This window comes from Perissodus microlepis, chromosome 3 (genome assembly GCF_051167445.1).
Source record: "Perissodus microlepis isolate ML-2025 ecotype Zambia chromosome 3, ASM5116744v1, whole genome shotgun sequence".
NCBI lineage: Eukaryota > Metazoa > Chordata > Actinopteri > Cichliformes > Cichlidae > Perissodus > Perissodus microlepis.
In genome coordinates, this window is record NC_140463.1 from 26,225,355 (window position 1) to 26,248,703 (window position 23,349).

At 37.3% G+C, this 23,349-nt stretch overlaps 1 protein-coding gene across 1 annotated transcript; it reads right to left on the reverse strand.

Moving 5' to 3' along the window:
- Window positions 1-5,478: 5,478 nt before the first annotated feature.
- Window positions 5,479-21,348, reverse strand: LOC146390749 (sterile alpha motif domain-containing protein 9-like). Its single transcript, XM_084922191.1, has 4 exons — window positions 19,522-21,348; window positions 6,899-6,905; window positions 5,758-5,817; window positions 5,479-5,570 (listed from the first exon to the last, which is right to left on the reverse strand). Exons 1-4 carry the CDS (start codon window positions 21,346-21,348, stop codon window positions 5,479-5,481), a joined length of 1,986 nt encoding a protein of 661 aa, XP_084778317.1.
- Window positions 21,349-23,349: the final 2,001 nt, after the last annotated feature.

Consider the following 23,349-nt stretch of genomic DNA (forward strand, 5'->3'; position numbering starts at 1 on the left):
TATAAAAAACATAAATCAGTTATAATCAAGTGGAGTGAAAGACACAACACATTTACACGTGAAGCAATATGTTTCACAACTAAATGGGATCAGCTGTTTAATTTTTCTTTTGAAAAAAACTGAAAACAGGTCTCACAGACCCGAACACCATACAAGGGTTAATATCTTGCTGCATTTTGTATAAGTTCATACTCAAGTTTAAATAAACAACAACACTAAAGCTATTCTGTTATCCCTGTATGTAAAAAAATACACTGCACCCAAAATAATTCATAGTTCAGCAATACTGATCAATCTAATAAACTTAAACCTACTCAATCCTCCCTATTCTGGTATTTTAAAGAGTACTTAGCAGAAATATTAAGCAACCTAACTAATAGGGTTGCAAACTCCCAGCAAAAAAAAAATAGGGAACCACCCCCACCTCATGGTGCTTAATCGACGTAATCAACTTTAATTTGATGCAGTGTGGGGGAAAAAAAATGCACAGAAATAAAATATTTTTCAAGAATAATTAAATAGATTCAACATCTTTCTTCAACAGAATTGCAGACTGCACAGATGGTATCTTCCCAAAGGAAAAAGTAGTATAGCTTACTAGGGTATATTAGACTTAATAGTTACTATATACAGTAATGGACTTCTATATATTTTACATCAGATTAAAACTTTGGGTGTAAGATTCAGATAATTATTTATTAAAAGCTAGACATTTTAAATGAGAATAAGAAAGAAAAGTATGTCTTTGTGCCCCCTTTTCCCTGTTAATGCCCTATCGGCCCCCCTGGCTAAACTTTGCTAGATCCGCCCCTGCACAGTTACCAGCTGTCAGCTACGTAGAAAAGGATCCTGGTGTAGAAAGTAATATTAAATAAATTCTAACAACAGCTTATCAAACTTAAACGTGCTGCTGTTGTTCAGCCGCTGGTTTCCTCTTTCTGGTGCAAAGTGGACCAAAAACAAACAAGAGAGACGGACTCGCGACAGAAAAGCCGATCAGCTGATCATTAATCAGTTTCATGATTGAAGTAGCAGCAAGAAGAGGCACTCGCTCCATATATCGGTTGTTAAGCTTAACGTGGGAATGCTTTACAAACATTCAGAGATGAACTTGCACACTTGCTTTACTTCTCTGTGGGATAACTTCCTCAGAGATGAAATGCTGGTTTGGTAGCGAGGCTACAAATACACACAGCCGCTCTATCACGTGAGCACACTGCTCCGACTGCTACAGTTATGAGCCGAGTTACGCCGTGTCGCAAGTTTTGTGAGGTGCTTTTTTGATATTTAATGGATCGGATTACATTTTTAATTTCTCTCCGATATCCGATCCAGTAATTTACGTCAGTATCGGACCGATACCGATACGTAATATCGGATCGGTCCATCTCTAGTTCATAACACTTCCTACATTGGAATAGACGTCAGCGCGAACTTTTGCATGTCCGCCATTACCTGCCTGAAACAGGAAGTGACGTCATTTCGCGGAAATGTAGTTTTTTTTACCATCAAGGCCTCATGAGCCTATACTGGTGTTTTTAAAAGTTATGTTTGACTTTATGACTTTCTGTGTCGTTTCTGGGATGCTTAGGACTCATATTGCACTGCTGGAAATAGTTTATTTTGATGCATATGCTGCTTTTTTGCAAATTTGCAGTATAATATTTATTTTCGTTTTTCCTGCAGTATATAAAAATTGGTGTATTTCAAAAATAAAGCTATGAAGACACTCAAAATAAATTTCCTGTGGTGGGAAACTATTTTGTGCAACTTTTTTGTATTTACAGTTTTGAGGGATAAGCCTCTTAAATTTCTCTAACTAGAAATATATGTTAAAAAAACAAAAACGATTTTCAATTTCTTTGTAGTTTATTGCACTTTTTTGCAATTTATGTAATTACTATGCACTTAATGCAGACATATTATTAAAATCTGGGCTATAATGGTTGTATTGATGTATAGCAACTTGAAATGCTCCCAAAAATGGCACTACAGCATGTAAAAATATAATATAAGCTCTGGCGGACTTGGTTCTATGGTAGGTCTTAAAGGGTTAATATAAACTTCACTGGTAGACCTCGCTCCTGCCCTTCTTGGAGGTTCAACATTCTCCTACTATCTGCTGATTCATTCAACCAGTTCATTCTATCAGCAATCGATGACTTTCTTGCTTTAATAAAAGCGATTCAGTCTCCTCCTCATTATTATGGGAAACACTGAAAGCATGTCTGCGTGGCCAGATTATTTCTTATTCAGCTAATCTTAACAAAAACTCCAGGGCCAAGGTAGCAGAAATTTCAGCAAAAATTCAGGTCGTTGACAACCAAAATGCCATTAATCCATCACAGATGTTATTGAAGCAACGACAGGAATTGCAGACTGAACTTGATCTCCTCACAACAGCTGACGCGGAACGTCTTTTGATTCGATCCCGTGCTACCTACTACGAGCATGGTGAAAAGCCAAGTAGACTTCTGGCACACCAGCTGAAACATAGAGCCAGCTCTCGCATAATTTCACAAGTTAAAGACCAGTCTGGCAATCTGGTTTCTGACCCTGTCTCTATCAGTGGTATTTTTAAGAGATTTTACTGCAATCTCTACAGCTCTGAATCACAGTCAGTTTCAGATGAGATGCTTGCCTTCCTCCAGAATTCTGACCTTTCCACAGTAAAAAAAAAATCAGTTTCTGATAAGCTCGATGCTCCTATTAAAATAGAGGAAATTTTAGGCTCAATCAAATGTATGCAGAGCGGTAAGGCCCCAGGCTCAGACGGATTTCCGGCTGAGTTTTTCAAAAAATTTAAAGACAAGCTAGCCCCTCTCCTTCTTGATGTATATAATGAATCACTGCGAAATGGCCGGCTGCCCCCCACTTTAACGCAGGCATCTATTTCAGTTTTACTGAAGAAAGGCAAAGACCCTACAGCCTGTGAGTCCTAGGGGCCTCCCTGTCTCTCCTAAACGTAGATTTTAAGATTTTGGCAAAACTACTTGCAATTCGGCTCAAGGCCGTTCTTCCACAGATTATCTCACAGGAACAGAATGGATTTAGCAAAGGCCGTCAGTTGTTCTTTAACACACGTACAGTGCTAAGTACAATTTTTCCTGCTCATTGTCCCAGGTCTCCTGAGGTGATCATTTGTCTAGATGCAGAGAAGGCCTTTGATCGGGTTGAATGGGATTATCTTTTTGTTGTACTGACTAGGTTTGGGTTTGGAGAAAGGTTTGTGTCTTGGATCAAACTTCTTTATACTTCCCCTCAGGCTTGTGTCATTGCCAACTCAGTTCGATCTGATTATTTTCCACTATGCCGTGGCACTCGACAGGGGTGTCCTCTTTCTCCCCTTCTCTTTGCTTTAGCCATAGAACCTCTTTCTGTTGCTCTGAAATCCATCTCTTCCTTTCATGGAATTATCCATGCAGATGTTGAACTTAAGGTATCCCTGTACGCAGATGACCTTCTTTTATATGTAGCTGACCCCATATGTAGTCTTCCTCCAATTTTATCTGTCTTGGAAAAATTCTGCTCTTTTTCTGGCTATAAAATTAATTTGCTCAAGAGTGAATGTTACCCTGTGAACTCTTTAGCGTTAACACTTGAGTAGTCTGATATTCCTTTTAAGCTCAACCCCTCGGGGTTTAGGTACTTGGGAATTAATATTACACGAACTTTGCCTTTACTGTTTTCTGAGAATTTTGCCCCCCTTGTCTCACAATTTGCATTCGATTTCCAGAGATGGAACTCCCTCCCACTGTCACTAATTGGCAGGATCAATATTATCAAAATGAATGTGCTACCCAGATTTCTCTTTCTATGTCAGTGTATCACCCCATTTTTGGCCAAACAGTTTTTTAAGTCCCTGGACCAGATGGTTTCTTCTTTTTTGTGGAATGGAAGAGTCCCTAGACTTAGGCTCTCTTTATTACAACAGTTTACCTCTAATGGGGGTCTTTCCCTACCAAATTTTTTAATGTACTATTGGTATTCGCACATTCATAAGCTGACCTACTGGCTAAATTCACCTAACCTGATTTGGTGTAAACTTGAAATTCAATCAATTTCTCCATATTTTTCACCTGCCTCCCTTATCTATTCATCACTGCCTGTTAAAACATCTTCTGTTGCTTCAAAACCCGTAGTGCTCTCTACACTTAAGATATGGTTTCAGTTCAGGTCGCATTTTAAATTCATATCCCCCTCTACCAGATTACCATTGTTAAGGAATCATTTATCATTTATTTTCCCCTGCCACTACCAGCGCTGCCTATTTGACTTGGCACAAAAGAGGCATAAAAACCATGAGAGCCCTTTACAAAGATGATGTCTTTCTTAGTTTCTCAGAGCTATCCTCAAAATTTAACCTACCTCCTTCTCACCTGTTTCTCTATTTGCAAATTAGACACTGTGTCTCATCACTGTTTCCAAAATTCCCAAATCTACCTGCTGACCCACCATGGGTTGACCTTCTGCTTGTTAGGCCTAATCAAAAACCACCTCTATCAAATATATATTCTATTCTTATGGCAACCGAATCTGACTCATCAGGTAAAATCAGAACCGCCTGGGAGCGTGAATTAGGTGTCGAACTGTTTAAATCATGGTGGGATAAGGTGAATCTCATCATGTGTTCAAGTACACCATGTGCTAGGCTACAGCTTATACAATTTAAAGTAATAAACAGAGTCCATTTCTCAAAATTCCTTTCATCTAAAATTTTTCCTTCAATTATAGACCAATGTGACAGATGTCACACCTCCCCTTACAATCTAAGCCATATGTTTTTTTTCTGTCCGAGTTTGAACAAATTTTGGATTGATTTCTTTTCTGTACTTTCAGGGGTTTTTGGAATTCAGATCCAAGAAGACCCTCTAATTGCCATTTTTGGAGTTCCAAAAACCCCTCTTAATATAACTCCCCAGCAAAATGAGATCTTGGCCTTTTGCTCCCTTCTTGCTAGACGCTGTATTTTACTTCTTTGGAAATCTCCCACGCCTCCATCTGCATTGCAATGGCTTAATACTGTCCGGACACTCACAGTGAAAGGTAGTTCTGCAAAATTTATCCACAAGTGGACACCCTTTGTGGAATATCTCAAATCTTTTCCTTAGTACAATGCAATTTACCCACCCTGCGACTAGATTGAAAAGAATTTGAAATTTATTTGAAAATTTTTTTTAAGGTAGGCATAGGATTTAAGCACCCCCCCTCCCCTTTTATTCTTTTATTTTATTTTATTTTTAATGTTGTTTCCTCAATTTTCTGTTCTTCTGTTGGTATGATGTTTTTTTTGTATTTTAATTTCTCTTTTGTTTAACAAGAAAAAGTTAAAATGATTGGGGAAGAAATGTTTGAGAAAATATGTCATGTAAGATGCATACAATACAATGTTTATAAGTTTCTATAATCTCTTGATAAACAAAAAAAAAATTGAGTTAGCGCATAGTCTTTTTATTTATTTGGATCGACTCAACCCAGTCAATTACCTCCGAATCTCCTGACGGGCAACCCGCAAGCTTTGGGTGTGAGAGAGGGAGCTCTGGATGCTTCAACTTCCTCCGTCCGGTTCCCTAAGCGTATAAACACAGACAAATTATTATTATTTTTAAGGGAGAGAGAGAGAATCGATCAAACTTTTCTACAACACATTATACCAAACCGTGTCGGGAGGGGCGGTATAGCATGCTCGGCTTATCGACTACCTCATATCCTCCATATTTAAAAAAAAGAAGAAAAAAAACCCTTAATTTTATTTACCTTGCTCCTCTGCCTGATTGTCTGTAGCGGGGATCTGGATCGGTATATTCTCGATTTCCGCTGTGAAGAAATGAAACAAAGAGAAAGGTTTAAAAAAAAACTTTCTAGTACACGTTATACCACTCCAAGACGAGGGGCGGTATAGCATGCTCGGCTTATCGAGTACGTCATATCCTGTTTTTTAAAAAAATGGCAGAAAATACAGAATGTAATAGGGCTTTGGAGTTGACGTCACGCTGCAGTGCATTGTGGGATCGCGGCGCCATGACAGAAGGCCACAAATCAAAACACACTGTGTTGGAAGCAGGACTGCCAGAACCATGCTTAAAATCAGCGCAAAAGACAAAGGGCTGTTTCGCGACCGATTGCGCCCAGACGCCAAGAGACGGTACTTGGAAAAAATAGCGTGCATCGGTAATGTGGACCCGTATGAATTAAGGTAGTGGAGTGGAAACCCTGACAGCCTACCGCTGTTGTCCTATCCCAATATTTTCGCATACCTTGTCTGTGGAGTCAGCGCATACACGGAATTATAAATTCCTGGGGGCGCACGTCTAATTCACAAACGGTTGGGTACAAGATTTGGCCGTTTTTAAACCTCCACATTGTGAGTACGTTGACCATATGACCAAGATACAGCCAGAGGTTGCACATAACATTGACTTCTCCTCTGCACCTGCCCCCAAAATTGCTCTAGATGAACGATTCACGATTGATGCCAGCTGTGCGTTGCCATGTAAATATTTTGCATTTCATGTGTACTTGCACATGTACTTGCTAAGTACATGTGAACAGATCTTGAATAAAAAAAAAAGAAAAAAAAAGCATACTTTTCATTTCTGTTTTATTGAAACCACTTTACAGAAAGTACAATTATTTACAATGAACTACAAATGCAACACAGCAGTTTTATGAATATCCAACAAGAGCAAGTTTCATTTGGCCCTGGTTTGACAACCACACTGGGGCACATATTCACCAAAACACAGCACACCTTAACATTCTTATCAAGCAGTGTTGTGTCTTCACCCTCACATGATATGAGTAACTCCTGTCCACAGTCTCCATGACATGGTGATTTTGTTGTTGGTCTTCTTTCAGATCTTCATCTATTACTTCTGCTCGGGGCACACCTTCATACTCTGCAGCTGCATAATGAAAGCATGTAAGATAAAATTAGTGCATACACATAAGGTAAATGTACACCAGTATCCCAGGTGCGTGATTCATCTGAAAGTTATGTGCAGATTAGCATACAATGGGCACAATTTTGTATGTTTTTGGGCGGGGGTTACCTCCGATGGGTGCTCTTTTTCGCTTTCGTTGCACTTCCCTTCCGTGCCGGTCCAAGTCTGACCGCTGCAATCCAAGCCTGACGTCTTCGTTTAGTAATATCGGATACATGAGATCCCTCCCGTTGCCTCCAGGAGGGGAAACGATGAAAAGAGAGCCCATTTTCCAGCTTCTTGCCTTCCCTATCGTGTGATCTAACGTTGCAACTGACAACACAGTATGAACGAACCATAGCTGACACTTCCGTGTGCTTTGTTTGGCCTACTTTCATGGCGGGAGGGGGCGTGGCCCCCCTCCCATGACATCACGCTCCAAAGCCCTATAGCTGTGTCCCAAAACGTCAGCTGCATCCTCCGGAGGCCGCATTTGAAGGCCAATTATGTCACAGCCAGGCTGTCCCAATTCGTCGACTCCTTCAAATGCGTCCTTCATTTCCCCGAATTTGAAGGATGGGTCGGGTGTGTCCTTCGTGGCCCACCATATCCCAGAATTCATAGCGCGGCCCAGCCAAATTTCAGCTTCCAACAATGGCGGGCGCTACTAAGTTTTAAAATTACTCTTATTAATCTTTCTGGGTTACAAAATAAACTTTTAACATATTTTCAGGCGAGAAAGTAGCTGTGTAAACTTCAAATATCTGCTCGGTTTATTAAGACATCGCATATTTGCAAAAGTGTGCTCACGTTTTCGGAGACGTCTGTTAGCAAGCCGCTCGATAGCAAGCCGGGGGGTTCAAAGGTCACTTGAGCCGGCGAGAGCAGCAGACTCCCGGCTTCATCGTTTTCAGACCCCCACTCTTTCGCTACTCAGGTTAAACATGATATATAAGTCACTCGGATAACTTAAAAAAATTATTTTTTACCCTTTTTCGGTGTTTTATTTGTTCTGGAGTAAATCGGTTTGGCAGAGATCAAAGTTATTAGATTATTAGATTAAATAAAACCTTATTAATCCATCGGGTTGGTTCCTCCGGGATTTTCACACAGCTGAATAAACGTTAAACAGAAAACTGATTAAACAGAAGTGTGAGACGGTCGAGAATTTACACAGTGTCCTGTTATATTTTAGATAGCAAGGAGCAAATTGCTTTAATAACAAACTTATTGAGTTCTGAATGTGTGCGCGGTGCTTTTTTCAGTAAGGGTTATTTTACATGTACAGGGAGATGAGGCCTGTATGAAATTCATTGCTAGGTTACAAGCAATAAGAAATACTAATATTGGTTGTCTGACTCCTTGTTGTGTGCCAAACAAGGCAGTTTTTTCTATTAGGGTTTCTGTCTATTTTCTGCTAATGAGAAAACCCGTTGTAAAAAGTAGCTCAAACATGAAAAAAAATTCTTTACTTTGATCTGAGGAGTGACTGCACAAAACCAAAATACCTCATCGGGGTGTTTTCATAAAAATATTTGGGATAGAGTTCTGAATATGTGCTTTTTTCACTAAGGGTTATTTTACACGTACAAGGAGTTGAGGCCTTTATGAAATTCTTTGTTTGGATGGAGGCATTAAGAAATACAAATATTGGTTGTTGACTCCTTAATGTGCGTAAAACAAGACCGTTTTCTTTTAGGGTTTCTGTCTGTTGAGAGTTTTCTGCTAATGAGAAAACCTGTTGCAAAAGTGAACCTTAAAAAAAGAAAAGTCTTTCCCACATAATACCTCATCGAGGTGTTTTAATAAAATGATTTGGGGCCAAGTTTTGAATATGGGCGCGGTGCTTTTTTTTTTTTTTTTTTAACTCTGGGTTATTTTTACACATACGAGGAGATGAGTGGGCGGTCTGTAGGTTACAAGCAATAGAAAGTTCTTCTTTTTCATTACAAGCACTGGTGTAGCTTGCCTCCAGCAAGTGTTATATAAATGCAATCCGTTACTAGTCGGATAATCTTAAAGGTTTTTATTTTATTGCGTCTGTAATAAGATTAACGTAAGAAAGCAAAATAACTCTGCTATTGTAAAAAAAAAAACACAAAAACAAAATTAACTCATCCGAGGGTGTTTTAATAAAAAATATTTGGGACAGATTTCTGAATATGGGCGCGGCACTTTTTTTTTTTTAACTCCGGGTAGTTTTACACATAAAAGGATGTAGCTTGCCTCCACATAAATGCATTCCGTTACTAGTCAGATAATCTTAAAGTTTTTTATTTTATTGCGTCTGTAATAAGATTAACATAAGAAAGCAAAGTAAACCCTCTTTTGTAAAAAGAAATAGCTCTTTACCAAGAAAATGTTTATCAAGATCTTTGTCATAATACTGAAACATTTAAACAGAATTCAAACTATGAGTTTGTCTGTGAAAAACTAACTGCCGCAATCATTCTGTCTCTCTATACAGCATGCGCTCCGATCTCCGCTGACTCAGAAATCTGGTGCGCCAACCCATCTGTTTTTATTCTCCTCCCTCCACAGACCCCCTCCCACAAAACATAATTATTTTTTTTCCCCACCGGATGCGATTAGTCACACGTCTGGAATCGATTAGACACTTCCAGAGTACCCCCTCCCCACACCGGATGCAATTCGTCGCGCATATGGATCATATTACACACATCTGGAATCGATTAGTCACTTCAAAAGGTCAAGGCTATAGGGTCATCAATCAAACTCACATTCTTCAGTGACACAAGCAGGGTATATTCTTTTTTTAAACATAAAAAAAATATATGTATATTTATAATGAATGAAACCTACCGCTGCATTCTTCACTGAGCAGTTCTCAGCACGAGGACAAATAATACTTTAGTACAATGTGATGGCTGCATGCAACCACACAATTGAAATACTTGGGTAATATTCATTTGATCTTTTTGTCTTGTGTTTACATTATGCTCTAAAGCTTCTGTGATCATAAGTTAACTAATTTGATATTTTGAGTTTACCTGTAATGCATGATAGCACTAAGCTATAGTCCAAATGGTGGCATAGACTCTGTTTTGCATTGTTTGTTATTTTATATGGGTATATGTTATATTAATTATATTTCTGTTCTTTCTGAGTTATCTGGCCTCTGCTCCAGTCCTTCCTGGTTTGGCTGAAAGAGGAGGCTGAGGGTGGAGCTGGTTTAAATACAGAAGCCAATAAAATGGACTGGACCATCTATTGTGATCATGTAGGGGGAATGGGGTTTCTTGAATGATGGTTAGCTGTTATCTCTCTAGTTTTCACCTTTGGTGTATATAATGGTTTGTTCATTTGCTATATAACTGGAGCTGTTTCTCATTTGCGCAGGTCAGTTTGTTGAATTATGTTTTTGTTAAGTGACTTTTGAGTAGAGTTCTGTTAAGTTAACCTCTTTTATGGGCCCACTTGGTTCTTAAAAAAAGTTTATTTTTGTAATCATCTTGTCCTTTTTGGGGTATAATAAAACACATTTTTTGAAGATTACGTTTGTGCCTGTGTGTTCCTGGCTGCTTGGTTCATGACACAAATCTAGCCACATTTTTACTTCTCCATCTTCAGATTTTATAACCTCTCAGTCGTCTTTGAGGGAGACGTCCAGCAAACACAGTGTTGGTTAGAAAATTTATTTTAATATATAATGGTATATTTATTTTAGCACAATAACAAAATGGCATAATTGTGTGGATGCTTTAAGCATCCACACTATTGAGTTCCTGTTTCTCTTTATTCTTTATTATTGTGTGGATGCTTTAAGGCATCCACACTATTGTTTTCCTGTTTCTCTTTATTCTTTATTCTTCTAGTTGCTTCCGTACGTTTTTTGTCCGTTAACTACTTCCACAATTTTTGTGCTATTTTCACCGTTCAAATTTTAAACTATTCTGCTTTTTCTGCTTAAGACTGCTATGACTTTTGGTATTTTTTGCTATTATACTTTTTAAAATATTAAGCTTTTTTCCTTTAATTTGTCCCATTGAAATGAATGGGAAATTTAAAAAATTCTGCTAAAACTTGCTCTTTTTTGAAACTTAACTACTTCCTCATACTTTCACATAGAAACTCCATTCAAACTTTCAAATGTTCACAAATTATTGGGCTATTCAGGTATAAATCAGCTTTTTCAAATCTTTTACCGTTTTACTTTTATGCCTCTTAAAGTTTTGAGTTGCAAAATTTTGATTTTTCACAAAATACATACGTTGTTATGGTTGCTATGCACTTGGCTTCCAGTGTGCCACTCTAGGTTTCGCAGTCTTCTCTTCATGTCCGAACAACTGTTTGCTACTTGCTCAATTTTCACTCAACTTCCACAAATTATACATCAAAACGTAGGTATTTTTGCTGGCTTTCAGAAAATGTCACTATCATTGTTGTGGGATTTATAGAATTTTGGCAAATCACCTCAGACCAACACAAAGTCGGAAAACTCTCCATAGAAAGTCAATGGAGAGTTTGTTCAAAATCACCGCTGGATTTCTGTAATGAGAGGCATATTCGAATCGTCATATCTCCTTAACGAAGCGAAGTTAAGACATAAGGCTTGTCCCGGTATATCTTCAGACACTCCTGACGCTCACAATTCAAGAATTGTTTTCTCACCTATTACCATTTGGCCATGAATTATGTTTGTTTGAGGGTAGGAAATTCGTCCTTCGCTCAGATTTCTTCAGATTTCAAACTCTGGAAATGAACCACTTTTTTCTCTCGTCATATCTTTTTGATAGATTTCCACAAAGACCTGAAAATTTCCATGACTGTTCACCAAAGCCTGCTGTCTCTTATGGTGAAAGAATGATATCGATACTCCAAATAGATTTAGAGTTACAAAGCGTTGTTTGAGGGCAAGTCAAGGCAGTTTTTGCTTCGCTCTACTCAGTTATGGTGCATTAGAAGTCAAATATCTTTAATAATTCATATTTTAATGATAAATTGTCAACACTGGAAGATTCCCCAATCTCTTCTGAACAAAACGGTGTAAGAATGACCGTTCTAGCCCCTACGGTTAGGAAATTATGGTCATTTGTTTGAGGGGAGTCGTCATTATGAGAAATAGACTGCAAAAATCCTGTGTCTCTCTGTGCTGTGTGCACCTGTTTTGGCGGGAAAAAGTGCACAGCCTCTCTGATTGGTGGATTCAAATTCAGCAGCTCCCAGGCAGCTTGACTGAGCTAGAGACTTTCTTCTCTCACCCTTTTTTCAGCTTTCCATTTTGCTTTTCCAATTTTTCTGTTTAAGTTATTACTATTGTGCTAAATCATACTATTTCTGCTATTTTATAAGATTTGTGCCAAATATAGTATTTCTGATTAATTATAATTTTTCTACCAAATCATAGTACAGTATTTTTGCTTTTTATAGGATTTTTATAGGATATTTATATTGCTTAATATAGTATTTCTACTTTTTATAGGATTTGTGCTTAATATAGTATTTCTGCTAAATTATAGTATTTCTTCTTTTTATAGTATTTGTGCTAAAACATAGTATTTCTACTAAATGTAGTATTTATGCTTAATCATGCTATTTCTGCTTTTTATAGGATTTGTGCCTAATATAGTATTTCTGCTTTTTATAGGATTTGTGCTTAATATAGTATTTCTGCTAAATTATAGTATTTCTGCTTTTTATAGTATTTGTGCTAAAACATAGTATTTCTACTAAATGTAGTATTTATGCTTAATCATACTATTTCTGCTTTTTATAGTATTTGTGCTAAAACATAGTATTTCTACTAAATGTAGTATTTATGCTTAATCATACTATTTCTATATATTTCTGCCAGGTCCCCAGGCAGCCAATCCTCTGTGAGGACTGAGACATTCAAATTTTCAAATCAGGGCCTGCACGGCTTCCCAGCCAATCATATATGTGGGCTGAGGCATTCAAATTTGCATATTGGGGCCTTCATGGCTTCTAAGCCAGCCAATCATATCTGAGGGCTGAGGAATTCAAATCCACAAATCAGGGCCTGCACGGCTTCCCAGCCAGCCAATCATATATGTGGGCTGAGGCATTCAAATTTGCATATTAGGGCCTTCGTGGCTTCTAAGCCAACAAGTCATCCATGTCATATATCTCTAAAAAATCATATGTTAATGATAAATTGTTAACACTTGAAGATTCCCCCATCTCTTCTGAACAAAGCGGTGTAAGAATGACCGTTCTAGCCCCTACGGTTAGGAAATTATGGTCATTTGTTTGAGGGGAGTCGTCACTATGAGAAATAGACTGCAAAAATCCTGTGTCTCTCTGTGCTGCGTGCACCTGTTTTGGCGGGAAAAAGTACACAGCCTCTCTGATTGGTGGATTCAAATTCAGCAGCTCCCAGCCTGCTTGACTGAGCTAGAAACTTACTTCTCTCACCCTTTTTTCAGCTGTCCATTTTGCTTTTCCAATTTTTCTGTTTAAGTTATTACTATTGTGCTAAATCATACTATTTCTGCTATTTTATAAGATTTGTGCCAAATATAGTATTTCTGATTAATTATAATTTTTCTACCAAATCATAGTACAGTATTTTTGCTTTTTATAGGATATTTATATTGCTTAATATAGTATTTCTGCTTTTTATAGGATTTGTGCTTAATATAGTATTTCTGCCAAATTATAGTATTTCTTCTTTTTATAGTATTTGCGCTAAAACATAGTATTTCTACTAAATGTAGTATTTATGCTTAATCATACTATTTCTGCTTTTTATAGGATTTGTGCTTAATATAGGATTTCTGCTTTTTATAGGATTTGTGCTTAATATAGTATTTCTGCTTTTTATAGGATTTGTGCTTAATATAGTATTTCTGCTAAATATAGTATTTATGCTTAATCATACTATTTCTATATATTTCTGCCAGGCAGCCAATCCTCTGTGAGGACTCAGACATTCAAATGCACATATCAGGGCCTGCACGGCTTCCCAGCCAGCCAATCATATCTGAGGTCTGCCGTTTCTTCTCTCGTCATATCTCAGCGACGGATGTACAAAGAGCAATGAAAATCGCGGTCAAAGTACACCAAAGTCCGCTGATTCAGCCAGTAGAAGAATTATGCTTCTAGTATACCTAGTTTTTGAGTTACACAACGTTTTGTAACTCCAAAAAACAGCGTTTTTTGCCTCTCACCGCGATCTAATTCTGACTGCTCATCCCCCTGTTTTTCAAGGTGCCCGCTCTCTTTCCCAGTGGCCCAGTTGGTAATGACACGGGTCTGCACCCCAAACGTTGTGGGTTCGATTCCACCTTAGTCAACATGTTTTTTTCCCTACAAATTAATACACTATCACAGACCAGTAATTCATATTCATCATTTATTACAATTCTGCAAACTTTTATGATTTTACCAGCTTTTCTAATATGGACCTCACATTCTTGTTAACACTCCATGGCACAAGTACTCTTCCCTTTAGGCTCTGTGTATGTGTGTGTGTATCAATATTTCTCCCATTTTAAAGTATTACTCCTCCATAATTGTATTTCTGTTAAATCAAAGTAGTTTTACTACATCTTAGTACTTCTGCTCAATCATAGTATTTCTGCTAAATCATAGTATTTCTGCTACTTTTTGGTACTTGTGCTAAATACAGTATTTCTGCTAAATCATTGTATTTCTACTATATTATAATTTTCTTTCTAAATATAGTATTTCTGCTATATAATTGTATTTCTGCTATGTTATAATATTTGTGCTAAACCAGAGTATTTTTGCTGAAACATAGTATTTCTGCCAAATGATAGTATTTCTGTCAAATTATACTATTTGTGCCAAAACATAGTATTGATTTAAAATTACAATATTCATAGTTCATCACAGTGTCTCTGGTAAATCACAGTATTTCTGCTATGTTGTACTCTTTTTCTAAATCATCGTGTTTCTGTAATGTTCAAGTATTTTTGGCTAAATATATTATTTCTGTTATCTTATACTATTTCTCCTAAATTCTTGTATTTTTGAGAAGTTATCATGTTTCTGGTAAGTTACAATATTTCTGCTAAGTTCTGCTATGCTATTGTATTTCTGCCAAGTATTATGTTTCCTCTAAGATATTGCAGTTGTGCTAAGTTATTACATTTTAGAAAACTTCCGTTGCTTCTGCAAAGTTTTTACAATTTCTGCAACTTTTCAGCTTTTTCAGCTAGTTTTTGCAGACAGCTTCAGCTTTAAAGCATCCACACTGCATTTTCGCAGGAAATGCAAATTTTTCTAGTTTCAGTTCAGTCTCATTTAAATCATGACAAAAAGCCTCACCTTTATATGTCTTTGAATACCTCATGATGTTTTACTGCAGTCACTGCAAAATAAGTCATAAATCCTGAAGTACTCCTTGCTCCATGAGAGAAAATCCTTAGCAAAAGTGTCTAACAGCATTGAGCCCATAGGATCCAACAGGGTTACTTAAGTGAGCTGAAATATTTAATGGTTGTAATGATGCTTCTCACTGTACTCTTAAGGTCAGTGTCACACTAGATCACTTCAATGTAGTAACAGGAGTAACACATGATCTTATCTATTAAAAAGCAAACAGTTCTTGACAAACAAAATAATTTAGATGACTACAAAACAACCACACACCTGCCACTTGTAACATCGTTTAAGTACTCTGCACTTTTTTCACAAAAATCAGAGACTTGCAGAATATGTCTGCAGTGTCAGACATTGGAGATGCACCTACAAATAAAGATGTCACAACAAATGTATTTGGAAGTTGCTCAGTGTCAAACATATCATGAGACTTTCAAGACTTTCATTCACTCCAGCAGTTAGCAGCTGAATCGAGTGTGGGTTTTTATCTGTAATGGAAATATTTTTCTGGATGAGAATATTTGTCTCAATGAAAAGTCAAAAAACATATTTGTTGTGCAAATGGAAACAAATAAATTTAAGAAACAAACAAATGAAACAAAACAAAAATCATTGTTGCATTGTTCTATATCCAGAATTCCTAACTTAACAACAGACTCGTTGTCATGAGTATCATCTCAACACTGTACTCCACCAACTAGGAAGTTAGCCATGTCAGATGGGTGAACCCTACAGGATACATGCTGCGATGGCTGTACTCTCAGAAAGACTCTTGGGCATCCAGGGGCACCTACCAATGAGACAACTGAGAATCACATCTCTCAGTTATTCTGTGAGAACTCCACATTTCCTGTTTACCTGCTCACTTCATGATTAAAAACCTTTGTTTTATATAATGCAGTATGTTAGTTTATGTTCTGTTATGAATACTCTATCTGCAACCAGAACAGTGACATCTAGTTGTGGTACTAGAAAGGATTTTTTTTTTTTTTTACATTAAAAAATGCTTTCTTTTTCCTCAATTTCAAGTTCCTTTTAAGGTCCCAGCAAATCTTCCATTTACTTGCTATCTTTCTGTACGTCTTGCAAGAAAGCCTCTATTCCCTTATTTTTGTCCTAATCTCTCTAAAACTCCACTCCTCACTGCCCTGGGCGGGGCTTGAACGTGTGAGTTTTTTTCATAAGTTGTACCTTCATATAGTGGACATGAGCTCACTGAAAAAGCCTCTGCAGCTGCTGGTCTGGCCTCAGTAGCCTTAACACTGTCTTAACACACACTGTGTTGGGAGAGTCTGCCTCTTAACGATCTTTTGATCAACACATTGTTGTTATTGTGACCAGAAGATCTCTCTTTGTATCCATGTCAGCTTTTTTGGCAATGAGTACCTTATCATGTTATCATATTGCTCTTTTGCTTTTTGGCGTAGGGCTTTTATTGCATCATTAGTTGGGAGTTGTGCTCCTGGATACGTGGAGACAAATCCTCCCTTTTCCCAAATCATCCAGACCTCAGCCAGTTGTTTTTCCAATCTTTCCCTTTTCTTCTTGTCCGTTTCTCCTTCCATCAAACTCCTTCAGCTGTCTCATATTGCTGGGAGGTGCTGTGTCTTCTTCCTTCAGTGATGCAGGGATTGCAATTGGTGTCCTATTTCTGTTTGCACTTCTGGTTCAAATTCTCAGCTTTTACTCTTAATTTGTTTTATCATGTTGTTAAATTGTTAAATTTATCTTAGCTAATTATACCTCGTCTATTTTGTAGCTTATATGTTTATTTCCTGCTTTGAATTTGTTGTTATTTATTTTTATTTCAGCTGATTTTTTGTTATTATGTTATGTATGACCAAGACATAATGTCCTACAATAATGCAAAAAAAAGCAGAGAGAACCCCAACAATCAGATGACCCCTCATGAGCAAGTGCTTTGGCAACAGTGGGAAGAAAAAAATCCCTTATAAAAATAAAAAATCTCTAGCAGAAACAGTCTCAGGTAGGGGCTGTAGAGATACAGTAATTTTGCTGCTATAAAATCAGCATTTTGTCATATTTGAAATATAAATCTAACATGTAAGTTATGTAAGTAAGTAATCACTTATCTGTCTGTTTTTCTGTGTGTTCCACTGCTAGTCTATTCTTTACATCACTTCCTCCTTCCTATGCTCACAAACTCAGTGCTAACATTATTAATGTCATCCAATAAGTTTCTTGCCTTCCTTCTGTTCTGTGTTTAAAATCTCAGTGCTTTTCTGACTTTCAAGCTGTCATTCATGCAGCCCACCTCCTCCTCATGTTCACTTCCACCAGCATCAAATATAACAGATTGTAAAGCTATGCCAAGGCTATGAATACTTTAAAACTAGTGCAAATCTTTGAGTGTACACTTAAAACAAGTAATAGCTTCATCCTAATTAAAAGCCAATAAACACATTTTAAATTTATATAAATTGTTATTAAACAATGACTGCCATGTACTCTAACTTTAATACTGATTTAATACTGCAAAAAAAAAAAAAAAATCAGTGTTTATCTAAATTTAAGAAAGTTACAATTACGGCCATAACTAACAGATTTAAAAAAGCGAAAATGAATCATTGTAACACAATGAAAACTTGAAAACCCCTTCTATATTAAAAATAGAATAAATCTAAAACAAAACCATTTTCCAAATCAATCAAATCAAATCTCTAATCAATGTCACAAACCCATAAACAAAATATTAAGTAGATACTATGCAAACAAGTTTTAGGAACAAAATTTCCTCTAAGAGTCAGAAAGTCTGTTATCTAATCAGAGGTGTTAGCAGAGACAACACATCCTCTAGTTTATTCAATGTAGTGTTTATGTAGAGTAAATTATTTCAAATTAAATGCAGAATATTTCTCTAAAACTAAAGTTACTATAACACAGAGGAGGGGTGATGCAGTGAGCTCCTGGGGCGGGGTGAACAGGTGTGCTGGGATGTGAGTGTGATTATGTCTCTTTATATGTTCACAGTGACATTCAGAGGGAGAGAGCGGACATGACAGCAGAACGGGACCCAGTGAAAACTGAAACCACAGTGTAATCACATTCGAAAATAAAGTAGTGCTGTCATTACGTCCGTGTCCTGTCTATGCTTAACGGGTCCAACGTTACAGCTTCCAAACAAGCTTCCTTCCAAGTCAGCGAATTAAAAATATGATGAAGCATATCTTGCCTTTGCTTCACCTGCACAACGATGGTGCCAAGGTAGGAAACCCGAACAGAATTTGTTTCCCCTGCCTAAATCACTGACAAACAGTATCCCAAAGTTGTGTAAACCTAAACCTTAAACCTATTTTGCACAGAGAGAGGTTTTTAAAAAATGTATTGATAGCAATGTTGAATATTGTTACACAGTAAAAAGAAAACAAAAAAAACAACAATAACAAAAAAACAACAATTACACCATAGAGATGGTTTGTCTTCTGTTACTTAAAAGAGGTAGTAGTTTATTAGGTTTATATTGCAACCAGTAATTTATTGAAGCTTAACTTGTTCATTGTTCAAAGTTAGATCACATATTTCATACTGTTTTTGTTACATGTAAACACATAAATACTAAAAAAAAAAAGAAGTCTTGGATTCTCCTTCCCATAGAGATATTGAGCAGGATTAACAAACTTTAATGTCGCTCATTATCTTTGTTCTCTTTCACGCCATTGGTCAGAGTTGTCCCACAGTAATCCACAACTCTCTGATCTGTGACAATCATTAAACATAAAATGAAAAAAACAACTCCACAACAAATGGATGTTCTAGGTAAAAAAAAAAAGTTACTTCACAATATATGCAAAGGTGTATACAGGCTAGATATAATGTGTTAGATAATGTGTTAGTAACGTCATTTACATTACATGTTAATATATAGGACTTGCTGCCACATTAATGTCCAATGTTTAAACTTTCTGCTGATACATAAAAAGTCGTCTGTTTGGTATTTGTTTCCTTCCAATCGTATTTTTTTTCCCATTAAGATCAGGATAAAAGTAATATCTATGGGACAGGCCTTTTATTTTTAACACATGTACCAACATTCATTAGGAGAGCAATTGCAATTGTTTTGGAAATAAAAACATGATGTTGGTGAAACTGGTAGTTTTACAAAAAATGAGTTTTGAAAATATGTTTCAAAACTCATTTTTCAACATGAAAAATCTCTTCATGGCCATAATATGAACATGGCGACTACATAACTATAAACTCACAACAAACAAGTACTGTTCACTGCAGATTCACTGTTATGCTTTCTTACCCGTTGCCTCATTTTGTTCTGAATGTCAAAGGCCACAGGACCTCTGATAGTAAATCCAAGATAAAAGGTAACTGAGGGTGATTTCCAGTTTTTGTTTCTCACATTAGCATCAATCTCAATCTCTTTGCTACCAACTCTTGTATACACTCTGAGGTTTTTTACTTCTCCATTAAGTCTGAGAAGGAGATCTTTGACACCAGGATTTCCGAAGATCTTTTCATTCTTCCAGTTATCGCTCCAATCTTTTCTCGCTTGCAGATGTTTCTCAATAACATTTCTGTGAACAATTCTCTTCAGACCTTCACCTTTCCCAATGAAAAACACAGGAAGGAGGTACCTGTTTCGAAAGTACTTCACATATTTATTTTCATTATACATTTTCTGAGTTAACTCACTGAGGTCATAAACACAATGGCCTTGATTTTCAGGCCAGTACCAGAGGAGGGTGAACATGTGCAGCTCAGGTGGGTCTGTGTCACTTGGGGGCATTTTCCGTCTAAATGGTGCGAGGATGTTGTTGACCAGATCTGTTTCTGAATCTGCACTTGGACACATTTCTCTATGCTTTGTAGATATGTCTTTGAGGTCTGATTGAGCGTATTGTTTGACAAGAAATGACAGTACTTCCACAGACTGGTCATCTAAGTTTCTTTTCTTAAACATCTCGATGAGTTGGTTTGCAGTTGTGTCTCCAACATACTTCTGGTAGCACTCTGAGGTGTCATCAGATATATATTTAGGATCATGATGACATGGTCTCCTAACATGGAGATTATCTTTATCCTTGTTAGGCCTTGAGTAAGTCAGAAATTGTTTTAAAAAAATGCATTTTTTCTCCACTTCATCTCTCAGGTTTTCTATTAATTCACTGAATTCAAGGAGTTTTTCAGCTTCACAAGATGTGTAGACAGAGGTCATCGGTTCTTCTGTTGTGAGAACTTTTTCCCAGGTTTCATTTTTACTGACAAGTTTGTCATACAGAGTTTTGCAGACCTGCAGGTAACCAAACTGCCCTCTGTAATAATTAACTGTATTGCCTTGTTTTTTCATACCTGGTCCATCTTCAACTTCAGCAAGTTTTTCTTCATCTTCAAAAGCTTTAATGGCTTTTTTGGCCAGTCTCAGAATGTCTCTTGGTTCAGAAACCTCATTGTTCATTAGGTGGTTCTTATGGACTTGGCCAAGTGTGTCAGCAATAAAAGAATTTTGAGGATCTCTTTTTAGTGCTTCAACTGCCCACATTTCTGCCTGATTGTAGTCTTTTAGTTCTATATAATAAAAACGAGCAAGAGCTTGTGGAAAAAATGGATTTTGATCAAATGTATTTGAGGCCTCTTCTAAAACTGTTGCACACTGCTCATTCCCCTCCATCCTTTGAATGTCTAGAATTAGTCTAGAAAACCTCTCCTTTTTTATGTCTCTGCTGTTTACTTGGTCCACTTCTTTTTCTATTTTTCTTGTGGTTAGCATGTTTTTAACAAAACAAAACAACCATGGAGGAATCGGATCTTTGCAAAAATTGTTCAGGAAGGTTCTTGTTGTGTCACTCCTGGTCACACCTGCCTTTGCCAACAGTTCAGTAAACAAATGTGTATGAGCTATGGTGACTTTTTTCTCAGCTCTTCCATAATTTTGGGTGGTTTTGAAGAGCCTTTTTGAAAGGCCATTATATTTGTCTCTTCTAAGGAAGTGCAGGCACTGAGACTCCAGGAGATATGAACCTGGTGCATAGTAGTTCAGCAGGGATAGGACAGCAGCAAGCTGATCAGTCCTGCTTTGAAATACTTTCCCAACTTCAGCAGTGGACAGGGCTGGTGTGTTTGCCATCTTTAGCTTTAAGTGTCCTGTGCTGTAATGAATGTTCGAAAATAAAAGTAAATTAGACTGTTCTTTGAGCCTAAAGGAGTAGCCCAGGTAGTAGCAGACAGAACCTTAATAACAGTTTTTTGTTTTTTGGGATTGTACATTAATCGTATTAAATGTGAAGCATAAATACTGCTTTACAGTTTTTGGAAGATTACATAGTCATAGAGGTAAACACTTGTAAATGAAGCCCACAATACCAATCCCAATTATCTGTATACCTGTTCAACTGCTGGTTAAAATTAATATTATTCACCCAATCCTATGGCAATATCTCAATGCATTACTGTATTTATAAAATCTCTAGGAACCTCCTAAACCCTGGAATTATTCCATCTGCAAGCAATTATAGAGCAAACTACAGAGTGACCGTACTATCTGCAGCACTCTTTATGTCAAGAAATACATTTACAGCATCACATTCATAAAAACTTTAACATCTTTGCAGATACAAATTCATACAGATTTTTCTTACCTTGTCTTCCAGTTCTTGCAAATGTAGCTGAGCTGTGACTTGTAACTATGTACTATAACTGGTATGGCTGCTATATATAGTATAAAGCCACATACCACACCCAGGAAGGATTTGTTGGTATATGTGTACACCCACCAAAAGTGTGTGAAATGTGAAAATCAAAGTGAGTAGTATGCTATGATCAAAATGTTAGAAGGAATCATTTTAGGTAATATATACTGTCACATAAAAAGGTAAATGGGAATGGGGTATATCTAAGATATTTAGATGGAAGAAAATTAAGAATGAAGCTAATAAAGAAAAATTAGAGAGCATGTTAAGAGTTAAATATTATATATTTGATGTCCCTGGAACCTCAAGAGGAAAAATGTCTGCAATGACTTAGATTGTTAGGTTGTTTTCTTACTTTCTTGCAGCAGTCTCTTTTTACTGCAAAGGTTGGACATTTCTGGTAAAGGGCGGGGTGAGCTCATAAGAACAGAAATGTTACTGGCAACAGGCCAGTTACATTCTTTACCCATAACTTTGGAACACAGTAAGTACAGTGTAAAAAGTTTAGGTCAACTACTAAATTAATTTCAAACTACTACGAAACTGAAAAAAAGTTATTTTAAAATGTTCACTGTTAGAAATTTAATGTTTTGTTCTGTCTCATAATGAAACCTATCACTGCATTTCTTCACTACTGATTCTGACTGTCTCTGTTTCTCTGGTTTTACTAGTTACAATAAATCTTGTGTATTGAGAAGGTTGGAGATTTCCGATAAAAGGTTGAGGTGAGTTCGTTTGAACACAAATGTTACTGACAAGAGGCCATGGAAATGTTAACATTGTAAAATTGTAATTGTAAAAAATGTCAAAATAAAAAAAATACTCAGTGAAGTAAAGTTTCATTTTTCCATGTTATTAAAACATGTTTTTTTCTACTTTTATTTAATTTCTTTGACTTTCTTTCATTGTCATAACAAAACCTATAACTGCATTTCTTCACTTTCAGTTCTTATTGTTAACCTGTAAACCTGCCTGCTGGGTTTTCTGGTACTGAGGTTTTCATCTAGGTCCTGGAGGCAAACTGGAGGAACTTTTTAGGATTCTTTAGTTACTAAAAGAACCCAGGAGCATCTTCCTTGGGGGGCTCAACCCGGGGTACCGGTCATGGCCTATTAGGGGCTCTGTTGGCTCTTAGGTGATGGTTTCCTCGTGGCTGCGTGCAGCGGCGCTAGGGGAGGGTCTGTGCTGACGGACGTGGGTTACTGACCTGGTAGCCTGGCTGCCCCTGGGTGGGTCCGGGACAGGCGTGAGGTTCTGGGGTCGCTCCGTCTCTGGGCTGGGGCCCTGGCCGGGCCTCAGGGGCTTGGGTCCTGGTTGGTATGTTGCTGGGGTTGTGGGCGGGTGGGTGTATGGGGGCCCGGCCCTGGCGCAGGGTGCCACCAGTGCATCGAGCCACCTGGGGGCTCTTCAACTGGTGGGGGAGGCTGTTACATCTTGCA

What these genes read in the sequence shown, in the direction of transcription:
- LOC146390749 (XM_084922191.1), bottom strand. Translation starts at nt 21,348, where the DNA reads ATGGCAAACACACCAGCCCTGTCCACTGCTGAAGTTGGGAAAGTATTT. An exon ending in CAATCAGGCAGAGGAGCAAG is followed by an intron (nt 5,571 to 5,757) that starts GTAAATAAAATT and finishes TTATACGCTTAG; the next exon opens with GGAACCGGACGGAGGAAGTT.